At 31.8% G+C, this 19196-nt stretch overlaps 1 protein-coding gene across 1 annotated transcript; it reads left to right on the top strand.

Annotated features, from left to right (window-relative positions):
• The first annotated feature begins 12373 nt into the window (after positions 1-12373).
• Positions 12374-17550, top strand: LOC134700378 (uncharacterized). Its single transcript, XM_063561742.1, has 3 exons — positions 12374-12421; positions 12713-13011; positions 16375-17550. Exons 1-3 carry the CDS (start codon positions 12408-12410, stop codon positions 16989-16991), a joined length of 930 nt encoding a protein of 309 aa, XP_063417812.1. The 5' UTR covers positions 12374-12407; the 3' UTR covers positions 16992-17550.
• Positions 17551-19196: the final 1646 nt, after the last annotated feature.

Raw genomic sequence — 19196 nt, 5'->3', positions numbered from 1 at the left:
TTTTTAGATGGTGACGTTCCCTTGTCACCATCTTACGGTGTTTATATATCTCAACTTGTACGATTCGCTCGTGTTTGTAACAATGTTTTAGATTTTAACGAGAGAAATTTATGTATTACTGAAAAATTATTACACCAGGGTTTTCGATATCACAAACTAGTCAAAACTTTTACTAAATTTTATCATCGGTATAAAGACATCATTCGTAAATATAGCTCAACATGCAGACTTTTTATACGTTCAGGTATTTCACATCCAATTTTTTATGGAAATATTCTTTATAAAGCACAAAGGTGTCAGTATTCACCTCAGAAACTTACAAAACCTTTAAATAGACTGATTAAGAAGGGATATAATTACGATACTGTTGTCAAGTCATTAAAGATTGCATATTTTGGCGTTAATATTGAGTCACTGATAAGGTCTTTGCGTCGGAACTAAAGACATTTATTCTAAAAACAGTTGTTGGCATGACACGGGTTATGTTCTTCTCATATATGTTATGATGGTATGATACTAAACCCCTAACGGGAAGGATTGTGCCTGATGTTCATATGATGAAATCATAATCTTTCAGTCAGTTTAATTGAAGTCTGGAGCTGGCATGTCAGTTAACTGCTAGGAGTCTGTTGTTATTTATGTATTATTGTCATTTTGTTTATTTTCTTTGGTTACATCTTCTGACATCAGACTCGGACTTCTCTTGAACTGAATTTTAATGTGCGTATTGTTATGCGTTTATTTTTCTTCATTGGTTAGAGGTATAGTGGGAGGGTTGAGATCTCACAAACATGTTTAACCCCGCCGCATTTTTGCGCCTGTCCCAAGTCAGGAGCCTCTGGCCTTTGTTAGTCTTGTATTATTTTTATATTAGTTTATTGTGTACAATTTGGAAATTAGTATGGCGTTCATTATCACTGAACTAGTATATATTTGTTTAGGGGCCAGCTGAAGGACGCCTCCGGGTGCGGGAATTTCTCGCTACATTGAAGACCTGTTGGTGACCTTCTGCTGTTGTTTTTTATTTGGTCGGGTTGTTGTCTGTTTGACACATTCCCCATTTCCATTCTCAATTTTAAATTTTACTATTTATATAGTCACTGGTGGGTGATGTACAATAATTATAATTTATCACATTTTTTGCATATGCAATAACCTCAAAATTGCCCGGGGCAAAAAAAGAGTATATTGATATTGTTCCCTGATTCCAAATGATGTGACGTCATTGCCTCCTTAATGCCACATTTGTGATAAAATGTTTAAGATTTTACATTTTATGTTTCATTAAATTGTTATAATTGACCTTTTTTTCTCTTTTCTGCAGAACTGAAATATGTGATACACAGATTAAAACATGTCTTTTTCATATTGGCCCGGGTATCATCCCTCGACCCATATCGGCCCTCGGCTAAAGCCTCGAGGCCAATATGAGAGTCTCGGGATGATACCAGGGCCAATATGGAAAAGGGCATGTTATAATCTATACATACTATTTGCATTGTCATGTTTGAAGTAATATTCAACAAATTCTATTTTAAAATAAAAAAGTATTATTAAAAGAATTTGTTGAATTATTATTACTACAATTGTGACAAATCAAATACATGTAGTTATATATAAAATAGTATTAATGCTATTGACTTATTTAATTTTAGATACATGTAATAAATACTTAATTCTTAATGTATATTTGTTTTGTAGATAAGATATCACATTGGTTTGAGCATGATTCCCAGCCAGATTATGAAGGGGCATATATCATGTATACATAGGAAATATATAGTGTCACTAAATTTCTCAAATACGGTACCTCATTTGTACCTGTAGCTTTAAATTGTGAAATGATGGATATAATAAGAATTTCTATGCTTCCATTGCTACTGTTGGCTACATGTACCACCATGGTGTGTTAAACCTTCTTGACCTTCCATGAGGGTCTGCCACGGTCCGTCACTATTGTTTAGTGTCATATGCATCATGATGGAAGTTTCACCAACCTAGACAAGCTTTACAGCCCTTGTACGGTTGTTGGTTAGAGTCAAATGACAGCTTGCTGTATACATTTGTAGTTATAATAGTCTGAATGTATCTTCATGTATTTTGATAATCTTCTAAATCACTGTTCATTCTAAAACTGGCATTTTATACTAGTACATGTACATGTAGTAGTCGAACATATTAAACAATACATGTTCTTCAAAGTATCATTTTATTTTGTCTTGCCTTACAGGAAAGTCATGAAAGTTGGTTGTATGCCAGAAATATGTATTACAGTCTTAGGGGGATGATGTAAGCTATTTTTATAGAGCTTTACATTTTAAAAGCTAAAAGAGCTGGATGTTTCTTGTCTTGTATTCAGATACATGTACTAGTAGCTAATATGTTATGATGTTTCAGTCTGTCATTATATCGTCATGTCCATTGCACTTGACCTCATTTTCATGATTCAGTGACTGCATGTAAAATATACTGTTATTTAATCAGTGACGTGATCTCTTATACTGTACCTTCCAAGGTCTACTTGTCTATCAGGTTAGGTTGACCTGACCTTGACTTTATTTCATGGATAATTTAAATGATTAAGGTTATTTCAGTTTAATACAATGTTAACATGGTTAGTATATAAAAAAAAAAGATGTGGTACTATTGCCAATGAGACAACTATACACAAAAGACCAAAATGACGCAAACATTAACAACTATAGATAACCGTACGGCCTTCGGCTATTAGCAAAGTCCATACTGCATAGTCAGCTATAAAAGGCCCCGATAAGACAATGTAAAACAATTCAAACCAGAAAACTAACGGCCTTATTTATGTAAAAAAATGAACGAAAAAACAAATATGTAACACATAAACAAACAACAACCACTGAAATACAGGCTCCTGACTTTGGACAGGCACATACATAAATAATGTGGTGGGGTTAAACATGTTAGTGGGATAAGGTTTGTTTCTCATATACTTTGTAATAAAATTAGAGACTGGAAATGGAGAATGTGCCAACAAGACAACAACCCGACTACAGAGCAGACAACAGCAGAAGGTCATCAATGTTTGAATTGCTATAAGCTACATTGTACATGTATAGGATCACTATTTTTGGCATATGGAACGAATGTAAGGTGAACATGTTTGACATTTTTGATTATCTGATTTCATCTGACAATGACACCATTTTCATGTTTTTTATGTTTAGTCTGTTTCTCTGTTACCATGGTTACTATAAACGGTTAACTATATATTTGGGGTATGGAAGAACTGTAAAGTGTACATTATTTGTCATCTCTGTCTGGCATGGTTGTTTTGACTGGACTTTTTTTAATGGATTATTGATAATGTAAAGTATATGTGATACTTATAGACTAGTAAAATCTTCTTATTACAGAATTTCAATAAAAAAAATTATGAATAAGGCCACATTTTAAAGAATGTCTGTTTCCCATCCCCATGGTCTACCCTTGTAAACAGACCAGGAAGGTTTGAGGTTAATTTTTTTTAAATGGCTGTCATAGCATGGTTACATGAATGGATTGACTTGTCCAGTCAGCGCATCCTTTGAGTTGTTTGTGCTGAATTTGAGATGATAAATCCTTTTGCCTTCAACACTTTTCAAAAATAGAAAAGATTATTTTGAAGATTTTTGGGAACGAAAATAATTTCGATTTTTAATGGAACATAATTTTTTGACCCGGGTGGGGGGAGGGGAAACAAACATAATTTTTATTTTTGCCTAAGGAGATATGGTATCAGGGGCTGATCCGGCAATCTTAAAAAGGGGGTTCCCAATCCAGGACAAAGGGGGTCCAACTTAATGTCCCAATTCAAATGCATTGATCGTCCCAAATATGGGGGGGGGGGGGGGGGGGTTCCAACCCCTGGAACCCTCCCCTGGATCCGCCACTGGGTTTGAATTTTGATGAGACGACTATCATAACTATAATACATGTAGACCAAGTGATTTTCTTGTTAGCCACTATATAATAGGTCACTGCACACCCTTCAGCAATGACCAAAAACTTAAACTTCATAATGAGACCCTATAAAAGGCTCGGCTTGGAGAGAGGCATCTAACAGAGTTAATGTAAATATTCAGACGAGAAACCCAACAGTGATGACAACTTGGTTTATATGATACTAGTGTACAGGAGCTACAAACAAACAAATATATGACAAACAGCTATCAACAAAAACACTACAGGCAAAATTAACGGGAGATTATTCAAACATTATTTATTTACTTATATTACTTATATGTAAAGTAAAAAAAAATAACTTGTAAAAGTATCACCCCTGACGTTCCGTGAAAATAGTTTTCTAAAACCTAATTTGTCCATAATTCTTTTATGTAATAAACTTATTTGAATAAATTCAGACCTTCCCTTGTCTGACCACCTGCATTGCTAAAGGTATTACTCCCGAATGTATTGTGAGGTGACACGGCCAGGTATTCAAGCGATTTTCTGTCGGACTTGCAAGTTCATGCATAGTTTCACTTCTGAGCGTATCCATCAGTGTACACGACCGAAACTATCATTCAGGTGTATAATCATTTGATAAATATACATCTCTGTCTTGCGTGTCTGATAGTGATATACTAGTCATTACTGTTAATAAATAACATTTCTGGTGTAAAGAATATTAATTATAAAAATCTAAATAATTCCAAAAAGAGATTTGATAAAATAAAAATCTGCTTACACATGCATTTTTTCCAATGGTAAATTTGGGGACATGTAAGTATTCGTGGTCAAAAGTGAAGGACAGTTTGGAATATACAAGAAATATTGAAATAACAAAAATATACGCATTTATCGACCATTCTTTTATACGCTTTGATAGAAAGTTGCGGAACTATAGATAGTTGTAATTTAAAGTTATATACATTTTTACATTGAACATAAGAAAGAAACATGCATTTTGTTTAATTTGGGTTAACAGTTTTGTAAATAGACTAGTCCTCTTATGACAACAGAATGTTATCATGGGATGTCGATGGACTATTGTATACTAAAAGAAGAAGAAGAGAACAAATTTGAATGAAATTCAGGTCGATATTTAACTTGCTCTGGTTCGTCGAAGTAATGGTCAAAATGAAATCACAGATTTCTATTTAAATAAAATTGTTCTCGAACAAAGGAAGAAATTCGTCATCACAATTTTTGGGTATAATGTTTTATATTGTAAACATCGTTCTGAAAATACTGTATGCCAAATTTTCTGTTTCGACATGCTTGTTATATATATGTCAATGAACGTCCCAAGGGATGTGAATATTTTGCGGGAAAAGTATTGAGTATAAAAGTTTCAAATTAATTTCGGGAATTATTTTCTTTCTTCGTATATTCAGTAACAGCAAAAAGAATAACTTCACTGCTTGTCCGCTAAACACATGAAATAGGGTTGTTCTTGCCAAATAAAAGACTTACCTGTATCATGCTTATAGTTATATAAAAAATAGGAAATATTAAATTGGTTCTGTCTTGTTTTTTTTTGTCTAATCGACAAGTTTGGTAAAGTTGGATACTAATAAATGAATTGTTGAAATTTTATTAATATTTTTTTTCAGAATGAAGAAGTATTTCCTCAAGTGTAATTTTTTGGTAAATAATTGTCACTGGAGCAATATATCGAATGTTCATATTAATAAGTGACTAAAATATATTAAAATATTATAATATTATAAATATTTATTTCACATTTATATATATATTTTTTTTAAGTGCGTATTGAAGTTTGGATAGCCGGCAGAGGTATTTGTTGCTTTTTTTTTTTTTTTTTTTATTAAACTCATCTTGAAATTGGTCTGTGAAAAGTCCGGTAGAACCGAAAATTGAATCTAATACTTCGTAGCGTTTTTTGTCGTTGGAACCAATTTTATTTTTCAGGTGATCGGACAAATTATCTATAATGTGTATTGTACCCGTATCTCTATACTGTTTATTATTGCTTGCACGCGTGCTTGAATGTGATGACAGGCGACGACGGACATGCGTTTGAAGAATAGACTGGTATGGAGCTGGAACACTTCAACCTATATAGCGAATAGACTACGGAAAAATTCGAAAAACTTTTAATTTGTATTTGTTTTTAAATTTATATTTTTTCATCACTAGATAGCTGAAATTTATTGGGAAACTTGCATTTCGGGCATATTCTTTGCTTCTTAGCTCAAATTACTTTTTCAAATGTTGAATACGCAACCAAATCTCCATGTATTATTTATGTTTCTGGTAAAGGCGTTTGATTGGGTATTAGTTTGAGGTAGGCGTGTTTTCGGTAACATTCCTCCAATCAACTGACCTATTTGACATCCATGTGTGCGCCGATGTGTGTACACTGGCTATTGTAACGGCACGTGTGACTGTCTCACATCGGAAATCTGTCGTGCGTGACCAATGTATATTGTAGAATTTCATGTCATGTGGTCAAATTATCTGGCATACAAGTTTTAAAGGCTAAAACTTAAATTTGCATTTTGAAAGATTATTTTCAGAAACGGTCCCGATATACTTTTCTAAAGTGTTAGAGAAAAACAAGACTTTTAAAGACCTTAAAAGAAAGATGCATATCAAAAGAGAATATAACCTGAGAAAATTATACTAGTACTAGCATAATAGTCAAAGATATAAAACATGAATTACATGGCTCTGATATTAACTTTAACGTGTTTTTGAAAAAAATATAAGGGTCCGATTATTTGAATTACCTGATAAGGCCATCGCGATCACTTTTGACAAAATGTTATTGCAAGAATTTTTAATCGATCGCTGATCTTTAATTCTAGAAGTGACTTGTGACTGTTATAAACATACAGAGACATTTCGACGCATTCTGGTTTAAGTTTAAGTATACAATGAACACACTATAGTTATACATTTGCCTTTGAAATATCAAATTGACAATCACCTTTCGGACAGACTTGCTTTTTTCTTTCTATTCGTAAAAAATATCATTCGTTCATTCAGAGACATAAATAACAAGTTATGTGTCTCTGGTTTATTATATTGAAACACTTCAAAAACGATTCAAAATACTATAAGCCTGTACTGTTGTTACTATTATTTATTCCCGGTTCAATGCCCCCCCTAAAAACGTAAATTAGTTGTATATTTATTTGAATAATTATTTTTAAACAAAATATCAATTAAGGTCAGTCAAACTCAAATTCAACAAAAATGAGTGTCATTCGCCGGTTTTATTTTCTTTAAGCGGATTTGATCTGAATTTTAAGTGATTCAATAAACAATACTAAAATTTACTTTCAATATGCATACTTGAATTCTTAATAACACTTGGAAAATAATTTTGAACAACGAATTTGTCCCAATTATGCATTATAAAGAAATAAACTACATGTAATTATTGAATTTGCATACTTATATGTCAGACGTTAAGCTACATATTTCGAAATAGTCCGGAAATTACTAGAAGAAAGAAGAAAGTTCTGAAAGCTCAATGTGGTATATTGTTTACATAAAGAGACTGCCCTTAATTATTTCTGCGACTTAATGCTCCCTATTATTGGTGAAATCTAAATTATGATTTACGAATTATAAACAACTATGTAGCAGTTCCCCCCGTCATGATAGACATGATATAAATATAACCAAACACCTTTCCCCCCATCTACTTCTTTTGAATGGGATTTAAACCCCGACATATGGAAATATAAAAGCAGCCACCCTTCTTCTGTGGTTGTGGTGTTAACAAACTTTACATCAATCATTGTTATTTCGGGGCCTTTTATAGCTTACTATGAGGTATTGCTCATTGTTGACGGCCGTAGGGTGACCTATAGTTTGTAATTTCTGTGTCATTTTGGTCTCTTGTGAAGAGTTGTCTCTTTGGCAAATATTCTTTTTTTATATGTATTGTACACATTTTGTTTTTGTCTCTGGTATAGTCACCTTAAAAGGGTTCCTTAATAGAATCTTCATTGTCAAAATGACTGATTTTGTGCTTATTTTCATTTCAAATAACATGGATGAATGTAATAGGACAGACAAGGAACAACCAATGCAATGCATATGCAATGTATTTAATAAATTTGGCCAAGCAATTCTACAGGAAAGCTCAGAGTGATTGTACATGAAGGCTCCGATTAATTGTACAGTTAGCTTGCAAGCGATTGTACAGTCAATAAAAATATCTGACACGGAGAAAATGAATATATTTGGCACCTTTTTATTGTATATTATAAAAAAGTTATTTACTTTTTGCGTAATGGATCATTGATTTTGTTTCCTGTTGCCTCGGTTGATTACTAGCACGTGCCATTGAACTCAAGTATTTTAGCTAAAACAGAAATGTTTAGTAAGATAAGATTGATTTTATTAAAGTGTCACCACCCATTACAATATCAATATATATATATATATACACATAAAGTCATAAGAACCCAACATTTATGTAAAAGGATGACAGCCGAAAACGACTTATGAGACACTATCATTAAAACAAACATCTAATACATACATAAATAGACAGCTTTGATACATTTAAAATGTATTTCGTAAATTAAAAAAATAATAAAATTGCAAAACATATATAATTTCTAGATGACATGTTTTCGTCGATAAAACATATGATAAAGGGAACTAGCTAAAAGAGGAACCATATTCTCATTACACATAAGATAACGAAGTTTTTCAACATCACATAAATTCTCAAAATCAACATTTAAAAGACAGGCTTTGGCATATAATTCATGTCTGATATCAGAGTAAAAACAACAATTAAAAAGAAAGTGTTTTTCATCTTCAATTTGGCTACTATCACAAAAAAATACATAAACGGTCTTGTAGATTAATTTACGCCAAATATAACAGGTGCGGATCCCGATTTTACTTTAGATTAATATATGCAAGTACGAGTGATTTTTTTTCGGGGAGGGGAGCTCAGATCATCATTTCTATATATCTTTTATTTTTATACCATTTATCTTTATACTGAATATGTGCCTGCCTTAAATGCATCAAGTATTTGCCACTGGATGTAAAACAACCAAACAATCAATCAATTTATTCTTTATATTTCATCATCTATATATTCTTTCTATCTTTATAAATGGTGACCTATTCTTATCCTCATACATGTACATGGTAATTTAGACAAGAAAATACACAACTTTTAGAACTGTATGCTTTTAGAGAAATGTATAAGTCCGAGATCCTGCTCCAAAGTAGATCTTGTGAACAAAAATAGCATTTGATTATTGTCAATAAATTTTCCTGGACCGGAGGAAATAAGAGGGAAGGCAATACAACATTCCGTTTATAAAAACAAATATTGTACATGTATGGTATTCAAAACAAATTTAGCCAGTTTTAAAATATGCCTTCAACAATGAGCAAAGCCCTTCCCGCATAGTCAGCTATAAAAGGCCCCGATAAGAAAATGTAAAACAATTCAAACGAGAAAACTAACGGTAAAAAAAATGAAATACATTAAACATATATTTGTACCTATTCTTTAAAAACACAGATCAGAAGTTTTACTTGTAAATAAATCTTAATCTGTATTGTATTATAAACTAATATAACGTACTATTCAAACCAACATGCATGTACATGTATTTTACATTAAAACTTAATTTTGCAGAGACATTACACACAAGTGTCAATATTTACACCCCACCGATAAGTTGTCATTAATCACGTATGCGGACGTTTATATGAATTAACGGCCAGTTTAAGAAGTCAAATCAAGCTATGATTAATTTCCGCTGTAGAGAAGAAGTGTGTGTGTTTTGGTTTTTTTTAGGGGGGCTGTGCCCCCGGACGGGTAATCTGCCACTTGTGCATATGGGTTAGACAATAAGCATAAGGATATACATATACACTAATTATTTGAATGAAAATCTGTATACGATAGTTTATAGTTTAAACACTGTCTCGACTAAGACTGAATGCAGTATCATGATCAGCTTCATTGACGTTGGCGACTTTGGTGGTCTTTAAACGCACCGTTGTGTAAAATGAATAATTGTTTAATGATATGTTGTACAGTAAAAAGCTATGATAATAGAAGCGATTCCGAGTTTAACAGAGTATTAAGGACGAAAATAATAATAAAAAAACCAGCTCCGACGTTGATATTTTCTTTTTCTTTTTTATCAATTTTGAAAGTAAAATTGAACCACACTACACGGTGCCTTTATATATAATATCATAATTACAAAGTTGATTATCTTGATATTGATGTTTTATTTTCTATTAATAATTTTTCGAATATTCCTTTCTAAACAATCGCCGACATTTTTGCTTCTGATGTTGTGAGATTATTGCGCAAGTTTGGACTTTCTCCTGAAATGTCTATAATTGTATAATAATAAAGTAAGAATTAATGTACAATAACAATAAATGTACATAAAACTTGTTTAAAATCATTTAGATTTTTTACAAAAATAATCAATAACCTCGAAGGCAGATATTTGTTTTAATGCTATTAGGATTATTTGCCTACAATGGGAAATAACCATTATAATGTTTATTGAAATCATTCTTTGATATCAGTTCTTATTTCTGTTCGCAGACTATGTTACTAGCTTTTACTTTTTAAAGTCTCTCCTAACAATAGATAAACGTTATTTGACGTTAATATTTTTTTTTTATCAATTTTGTAAGTAAATTTGAACCACATAACACGGTGCCGTTGTATATAATATCATAATTACAAAATTGATTATCTTGATATTGATGTTTTGCTTTCTAGTAATAATTTTTCGAATGTACCTTTCTTAAAAATCGCCGACATTTTTGCTTCTTATGTTGTGAGATTATTGCACAAGTTTGGACTTTCTCCTGAAATTATAATAACAAATTGTCTATAATTGCATATTAATGAAGTAAGAATTAATATACAATAACAATGAATGTACATGAAATTTGTTAACATCATTTAGATTTTTTACAAAAATAATCAGTAACCTCGAAGGCAGATATTTGTTTTAAAGCGTTTAGGATTAGTTGCCTACAATGTGAAGTTACCATTATTATGTTTATGGAAAGCATTCTTTGATATCAGTTCTTATTTCTGTTTGCAGACTATGTTACTAGCTTTTACTTTTTAAAGTCTCTCCTAACAAAGGAAAAACGTCATTTATTCACAAATGCTTATATATAACATCATCTGACGTTGATATTTTTTTTAATCAATTTTGTAAGTAAAATAAAACCACATTACACGGTGCCGTTATATAAAATATCATAATTACAAACTTGATTATCTTGATCTTAATGTTTTGCTTTTTACTAATAGTTTTTCGAATATACCTTTCAAAAAAATTGCCGACATTTATGCTTCTTATGTTGTGAGATTATTGCACAAGTTGGGACTTTATCCTGAAATTATAATAATAATAAATTGTCTTTAATTGTATAATAATGAAGTAAGAATTAATATACAATAACAACGAATGTACATACAATTTGTTTAAAATCATTCAGATTTTTTACAAAAATAATCAGTTATCTCGATTGCAGATATTTGTTTTAATGCGTTTAGGATTAGTTGTCTTAAATTTGAAGTTATCATTATTATGTTTATTGAAAGCATTCTTTGATATCAGTTCTTATTTCTGTTTGCAAACTATGTTACTAGCTTTCACTTTTTTAAGTCTCTCCTAACAAAAAAAAACGTCATTTTTTTCGCAAATGCTTATGGATAAAATTATCTGACGTTGATATTTTTTTTTATCAATTTCGTAAGTAAAATTGAACCACATTACACGGTGCCGTTATATGTAATATCATAATTACAAACTTGATTATCTTGATAGTGATGTTTTGCTTTTTACTAGTAGTTTTTCGATTATACCTTTCTAAAACATCGCCGATATTTTTGCTTCTAATGTTGTGAGATTATTGCATAAGTTTGGACTTTCTTCTTGAAATATAGTCACAAATTGTCTATAATTGTATAATAATAGAATTTAATTAAATGAAAATTAAATTCATTTATTGAATTAACATATATACATGTATTGAGACTCGACAAATCGAGTCGTCCTTTACTCTTATTATGCTAATTTGAGCATGTGACAGCCGAGTAGTAAAAGTCCGAGCAATTTAACGGTCTCTTTTACCTTGAAAACTGAACGGAGAGGACGTTAAAAAATTAAGAGAAAGATTTTTCATACACTATCAAGATAAGTATTGTTTTAATAAGTTTATTTAAGAATTCATATTTTAAATCTGATTCGGATTTAATGATTTTATTTATGTTTGTTTTTATTTTAATATTTAAATTAACTTATTACTTCGTCGAATTAAATATGCGGTTGAGCCACGTGGCATTGAAATTCTAAATGAATACTTTTTTATTAGTATATGCATTGCCTAGACATGTTTAATCTCACAGTTTATTTATCCTTGATGCAGAATGTTAAAGTACACCTGTTATAATGCGTAGAGACAGGTAGGTGCATGTTTACAGGTTAAGTTGATCATAAATAATTTATATATTTTACATATCACAATTCGTGATGTACAAAAAAAATTAAATAAATAAAAATATGTGTAGATAAGAGACAATCTAAGGAATTAATTTATTAAGCTCAAATGACAGAGTTGATATATATGAATAAAATGAATACTGATGCATTGAAACTGTTACAAAAATAAATCAAATTAAAAGACAGAATACTAGCTATGTGATGTTAGTAAGTACTTCAATTTTTTAACCTATTTTGTTTATACAAATGCCTAGAATTGGTCGACGAAGAAATGGGAATGGGCGCGTACGAGTGCCCGTTGTTGAAGCGCAACCACCAGAGAGACGACGCGGAAGGAGAAACCGTGCAGTTGCTGCACCAAGAAATCAAGATGTGGGGGCAATTGCTGGTGAAGTACAGGTACAAGCACCTCTTCCTCTACAAATCCAGGCTCCTCCTTTGCCAATTGAAAGACAACCTGCCTTGCAAGGTCCTGTAGCACCAGCAATGAACGTACAAGCGCCATTTGCGCAAGTTGAAATACCAGCTCCTGTGCCAATGCCTAATCAAAATGGTGAGATAAATAATGATCCTATGCATATACCTAATCAATCAGAATGTGATGTTTACGTATCCCAAAATTTGAAAGAAAAAATTTGGAATAGAGAATTTATAGATTTGTCATTACTTCTTTATCAAAATTTTATTAGCCAAGTTGACAGACCTCAAAATGTTATAAGTTATGATAATGCAGCTGGTTCACTTGTAATTACATCAAACAAAAACAGCAAAGTTAAATCTATTCAAAACATTGAGTCATGGACTGATGCATTTATAAATTATATGAAAATATTTATTCAACGTTTTCCAAATTTAGCTAGTGAATTGACCACTTATATGTCAATCATTAGAGGTACACAAGTGTCTTTTGAGAAGATTTATTGTTATGACCAGCAATTTAGATTAAGAATGGCAAATAATCCAACAAGATCTTGGTCTTCCATTGATGGCATTGTATGGTACACCGTCATAGCTAATGGGGAACCGGAGGGTAATACAATTCAACAGACAAGTGTAGGTAATCGACCATGCTATGATTATAATTTCAAGGGAGCTTGTAATCGTCAAAATTGTTTTACACCCATTTATGTATGAAATGCGGAATGGCCCACCCTTTCGCTGGCTGTCAACAAGTAAATAGCAACCAGGCATATGCTCGTTCTCAAAATGCAGCCCGAGACACATATCAAAATAGAGGTGCTAGAAATTTTGCACCTAGAAGTCAAACAAATTTTCAAAGAGGAGCGAATTTGAATCAAGGATTTAGACCTCGAGGAAGCAGATTCCCTGCCATTCGAATGGTCGCACCACATACATTTAACAATTAAATTTTATATTTTTCAGAATCTGTAGTTAATCCGTTGGACATATGGTGTCTTGGCTTTACTCCGATCAATATCACAGAATTAAATAAACTTCTTTTCAATTACCCAAATCAATATGATGCAATGATATTATGCAAGGGATTTTCTGAAGGTTTTAGGTTAAATTATTTTGGACCCCGATGTAGGATTGAATCAAAAAATTTACATTCAGTCATCCAAAATCCTGGGGTGGCATGGGCAAAAGTCATGAGTGAAGTAAGAAATGGTCGCATAGCTGGTCCTTTTTTGACTAGACCTATATCTAATCTAAGGTGTTCGCCTATAGGTGTAATTCCTAAAAAAACGGGTGGATTTAGATTGATTACGCACTTATCTTTTCCGCCGAATTTGAGTGTAAACGACTTTATTGATGAAAAATTTACTACAGTAAAGTATTCGTCTTTTGATAATGCTATTGATATGATTAAAAGGTTGGGTTCAAATGTTGAAATTGGAAAAAAGGACATTAAATCCGCCTTCAGATTGTTAAAAATCTATCCGAGGGACTTTGATCTATTAGGGTTTAAACTTAATGAATATTATTTCATAGATAAATTATTGCCTATGGGGTATTCAGAATCAAATTGCTTATTCGAAAAATTTTCAACTTTTATTCAATGGGCTGTCATGACTGAGTCCAATTCAGATAATCTTGATCATTATTTGGATGATTTTTTATTTGCTGGTAAAAGCAATACTGAGGATTGTAAAAATTTGATGAATAGTTTTGATAGGGTATGTTGTCGTCTTGGAGTCCCAATTGCTCATGAAAAAACAGAAGGCCCAACAACAAAACTTAGTTATTTAGGTTTGCTTATAGACACAGAAAAAATGCTTATACAAATTCCGGAGGACAAAGTATTGGAGTTAAAGTCAAAAATTAAGTGGGTATTAGGTAGGAAAAAGATAACTTTAAGGGACCTACAATCTTTGTGTGGGTCATTAGCTTTTTGTACAAAAGCTCTACCTGCAGGCAGAGCATTTAGCAGACGAATTTATTTGGCAAGTAGTCACGCAAAGAAACCACATCATTATGTTAGAATCACAGAAGGCATGTATCAAGACTTATTGGTATGGGAATTGTTTTTAGACAAATTTAACGGTATTAGTTACATGCTCGACATTGATTGGACTTCAAATTCAGTTTTACAACTATTTACTGACAGCGCTGGTGGTTCAACAAAAGGGTGTGGCTGCTATCTCCAAGGTAAATGGGCTTTTCTTAAATGGCCTGTAGAGTGGTCTGGTACTGAAGTTCTCAGGGATATATCATATTTAGAAATGATACCTATTGCACTATCTGTTTACTTATGGGGTAATCTTTTTCAAAAAAAGAAAATTTTATTTAATTCGGATAATATGCCGTAGTTGAAATTTTAAATAAGAAGATGTCAAAATATATACGAATTATGAACCTTGTTAGACACATAGTATATTGGTCATTATTAGGCAACTTTAACATTAAGGCACAGTTCATTCCTGGTTATACAAATATAATTGCAGATTGTATTTCTCGTAAAAAATTTCAGAAATTCAAAAGTCTGGCTCTAACAGTAGATACACATCCAGCTACAATTCCGGAGGAATTTTGGAACATTTTAGACCAGAAATAGCAAAGTTATTGGACGCCTCGAATTCTCAGAATACATGGAAAACGTATAATAATGGACTGACTTCATTTGTTTCATTTAGATTAAAAGAAGGTTTAGGAAATACATGGCCACCCAGTATTTCGCATTTAGTTAACTATGTTGCTTATTTATCAAAATTAGGATATGCCCCTGCAACGGTTAAGGTGTACTTGTCAGGCTTAAGCTATTATTTACGAATAAATAAACTCACTGATTTGACTTCATCGTTCATTATACAAAAAATGTTGAAAGGAATGGACAAATTATATGGCGTAGTGGATAGTCGCAAACCTATAACTGTAGAAATATTAGCTCGATTAATAAACTCGTTGCAATTTGTCTGCTCTTCAGTATATGAATGTACTTTATTTAGATCCATGTTTTCATTAGCATTTTTTGCATTTTTGAGAATCGGTGAAATTACAATTAATAGAAATACGCCACATGTCATTAACAATGATGATGTCAATGTTTCACATCATTCACAATCTGCATATATCACAATTCCCTTTTCGAAAACAGACCAAAAAGGTTTATCTACAACATTAACAGTTGAAAGTTTTAATCAAGTAGATATTTGCCCGGTGAGATTGTTATTAAACTTTATTTCAATCAGACACCAAAACAATGGACCATTTTTTTGTCATTTTAACAAAACTGGTGTAACACGATATCAATTTTCTAGTGTACTATGCAAAACCATGAAATTTATTGATTGTAATCCAAATGAGTACAACACACATTCATTTCGAATAGGAGCAGCTACACATTTTGCTATGAACGGTCATACTGATGAAGAAATTATGACTTTAGGTCGTTGGAAATCTGCATCCTTTAAACGTTATATAAGAATTGAGCTAACCAAATAACTTATAATTTCAGCTTGTCTTAGTAATGAAATATGGATTATTGGTTCTTCAATAATATGCAGTGCTCGTGATCACTCGGAGAACAGACCTTCAGGTAGTAATTTAGGTCTTTTAAAAAATAATAATTGTTTTTTGCGATGGGCAGGCAAATCTGGTATGAAATGGGACGATGTTGTTGGCACAGTTAACAGCATCATTAATTTATGCAACAAAATTCCACATGCGTTGATATTGCATTGTGGTGGGAATGACATAGGAAATGTACCATGTGGTGCTCTGCTATATCATGTTAAATTCACAATAGTAATTCTGTCTCGCATGCTCCCAAATTGTTCTCTTATATGGTCAAGCATTCTTCCCAGGCGATCATGGCGTTACTCAAGTGATGACCATGCCATGGAAGTTACAAGAAAGAGAATAAATAGGGGAGTGAGATCTTATATACTCAAACATGGAGGATACGTTATCAAATATCCCGATTTTGATGATCGTCATCCAGCGCTATATTCTGACGATGGAGTACATTTATCTTTTATTGGAAATGATATTTTCTTGAATCAAATTCAGTCAGCACTAGAAACATTCATAAAGTATCCACATTGTGTTGTATTTCCCCACGATCATCTTTAATTTAAAATAAACAGTTCATAATCTAATGGATTAAATACATGTATTTTATGAAATTTGGTTGTTACATAAATGTTGAATTCGTAATATCTTTTATCATTTTGATTGTTTAAATCAGTTGTAAGTTGATCGTAGAATTGGAGATAACTGAATTGTCATGGGTAAATTTTGTGGCGGATTATCATTCTGTACTAAAGTCCGATTGATAATTTTGGCGAAATTTACTTCATTTTATGCAGACTATGGAAAGCCCAGCTGCTAATTCTGAAATATTGCTGAATGGACCGCCCTTCAGTACACCAGCTTTGGATCGCCCAGCTGTGATATAATGATTAGTTCAATCGTCATCAACATTTTATTGATTGACAAATATTTTGGTTGTGTACTGTTGTTGTAACAGTTGTTGTTGTTTTATGAATGAATTTTGATTAAATGTTGCCATGACAATTCAATATCCAAACAAAATCAGTGTTTGTTATTTGTTGTACTGAAATACAAATCAAGGCATCAATGGCGTCTGTTCGTCAATTCTGTTTTGGTAATTTACACCAAGTGGTATGTTTGATCCAATGATATATTCAATAATAGAATTTAATTAAATGAAAATTAAATTCATTTATTGAATTAACATATATACATGTATTGAGACTCGACAAATCGAGTCGTCCTTTACTCTTATTATGCTAATTTGAGCATGTGACAGCCGAGTAGTAAAAGTCCGTGCAATTTAACGGTCTCTTTTACCTTGAAAATTGAACGGAGAGGACGTTAAAAAATTAAGACCTTCCTCGCCCACCCTTAAGAATTGAACTTTGTTTGCTGCTGGCTCTATTTATTTTTCAGATGCTCCAGTCTTCAAACACAAATCCGTCATGGTAACATGCTGAAGCAGTCACACAACCGGAGCGAAATTTACTTCATTTTATGCAGACTATGGAAAGCCCAGCTGCTAATTCTGAAATATTGCTGAATGGACCGCCCTTCAGTACACCAGCTTTGGATCGCCCAGCTGTGATATAATGATTAGTTCAATCGTCATCAACATTTTATTGATTGACAAATATTTTGGTTGTGTACTGTTGTTGTAACAGTTGTTGTTGTTTTATGAATGAATTTTGATTAAATGTTGCCATGACAATTCAATATCCAAACAAAATCAGTGTTTGTTATTTGTTGTACTGAAATACAAATCAAGGCATCAATGGCGTCTGTTCGTCAATTCTGTTTTGGTAATTTACACCAAGTGGTATGTTTGATCCAATGATATATTCAATAATGAAGTGATAATTAATGTACAATAACAATGAATGTACATAAAATTTCTTTGAAATCATTTTAGCTTATACAAAAATAATCAGTAACCTCGTAGGCATATATTTGTTTTAATGCGTTTACGATTAGTTGTCTACAATATGAAGTTACCATTATTGTGTTTATTGAAAGCATTCTTTTGATATCAGTTCTTATATCCGTTTGCAGACTATGTTACTAGCTTTTACTTTTAAAAGTCTCTTCTGACAATAGAAAAACGTCATTTTATGTACAAATGCTTATGGATAACATTATCTGACGTTGATATTTTTTTTTATCAATTTTGTAAGTAAAATTTACACACATTACATGGTGCCGCTATATAAAATATCATAATTACAAAGTTGATTATCTTGATCTTAATGTTTTGCTTTTTACTAATAGATTTTCGAATATACCTTTCTAAAAAATCGCCGACATTTTTGCTTCTTATGTCTTGAGATTATTGCACAAGTTTGGACATTCCCCTAAAAGTATTAATAACAAATTGTCTATAATTGTATAATAATGAAGTAAGAATTAATGTACAATAACAATGAATGTACATAAAAATTTTTTAAAATCATTTAGATGTTTTACAAAAATAATCAGTAACCTCGAAGGCAGATATCTGTTTTAAAGCGTTTAAGATTATTTGTCTACAATGTGAAGTTACCATTATTATGTTTATTGAAAGCATTCTTTGATATCAGTTCTTATTTCTATTTGCAGACTTTGTTACCTGCTTTTACTTTTTAAAGTCTCTCCTAACAATAGATAAACGTCATTTTATTCGTAAATGCTTATGGATAACATTATCTGACGTTGATATTTGTTTATCAATTTTGTATTTCAAATTAAACCACATTACACGGTGCCGATATATAAAATATCATAATTCCAAACTTGATTATCTTG

This window comes from Mytilus trossulus, unplaced genomic scaffold (assembly GCF_036588685.1).
Source record: "Mytilus trossulus isolate FHL-02 unplaced genomic scaffold, PNRI_Mtr1.1.1.hap1 h1tg000138l__unscaffolded, whole genome shotgun sequence".
Taxonomy (NCBI): domain Eukaryota; kingdom Metazoa; phylum Mollusca; class Bivalvia; order Mytilida; family Mytilidae; genus Mytilus; species Mytilus trossulus.
Note: the sequence above shows the minus strand (reverse complement) of the source record. Positions and strands in the feature narration are given on the sequence as shown.

Coding starts and splice junctions, on each gene's coding strand:
- LOC134700378 (XM_063561742.1), top strand. Junction 13,012..16,374: donor GCCAATGCCTAATCAAAATG/GTGAGATAAATA, acceptor TTATAATTTCAG/CTTGTCTTAGTAATGAAATA.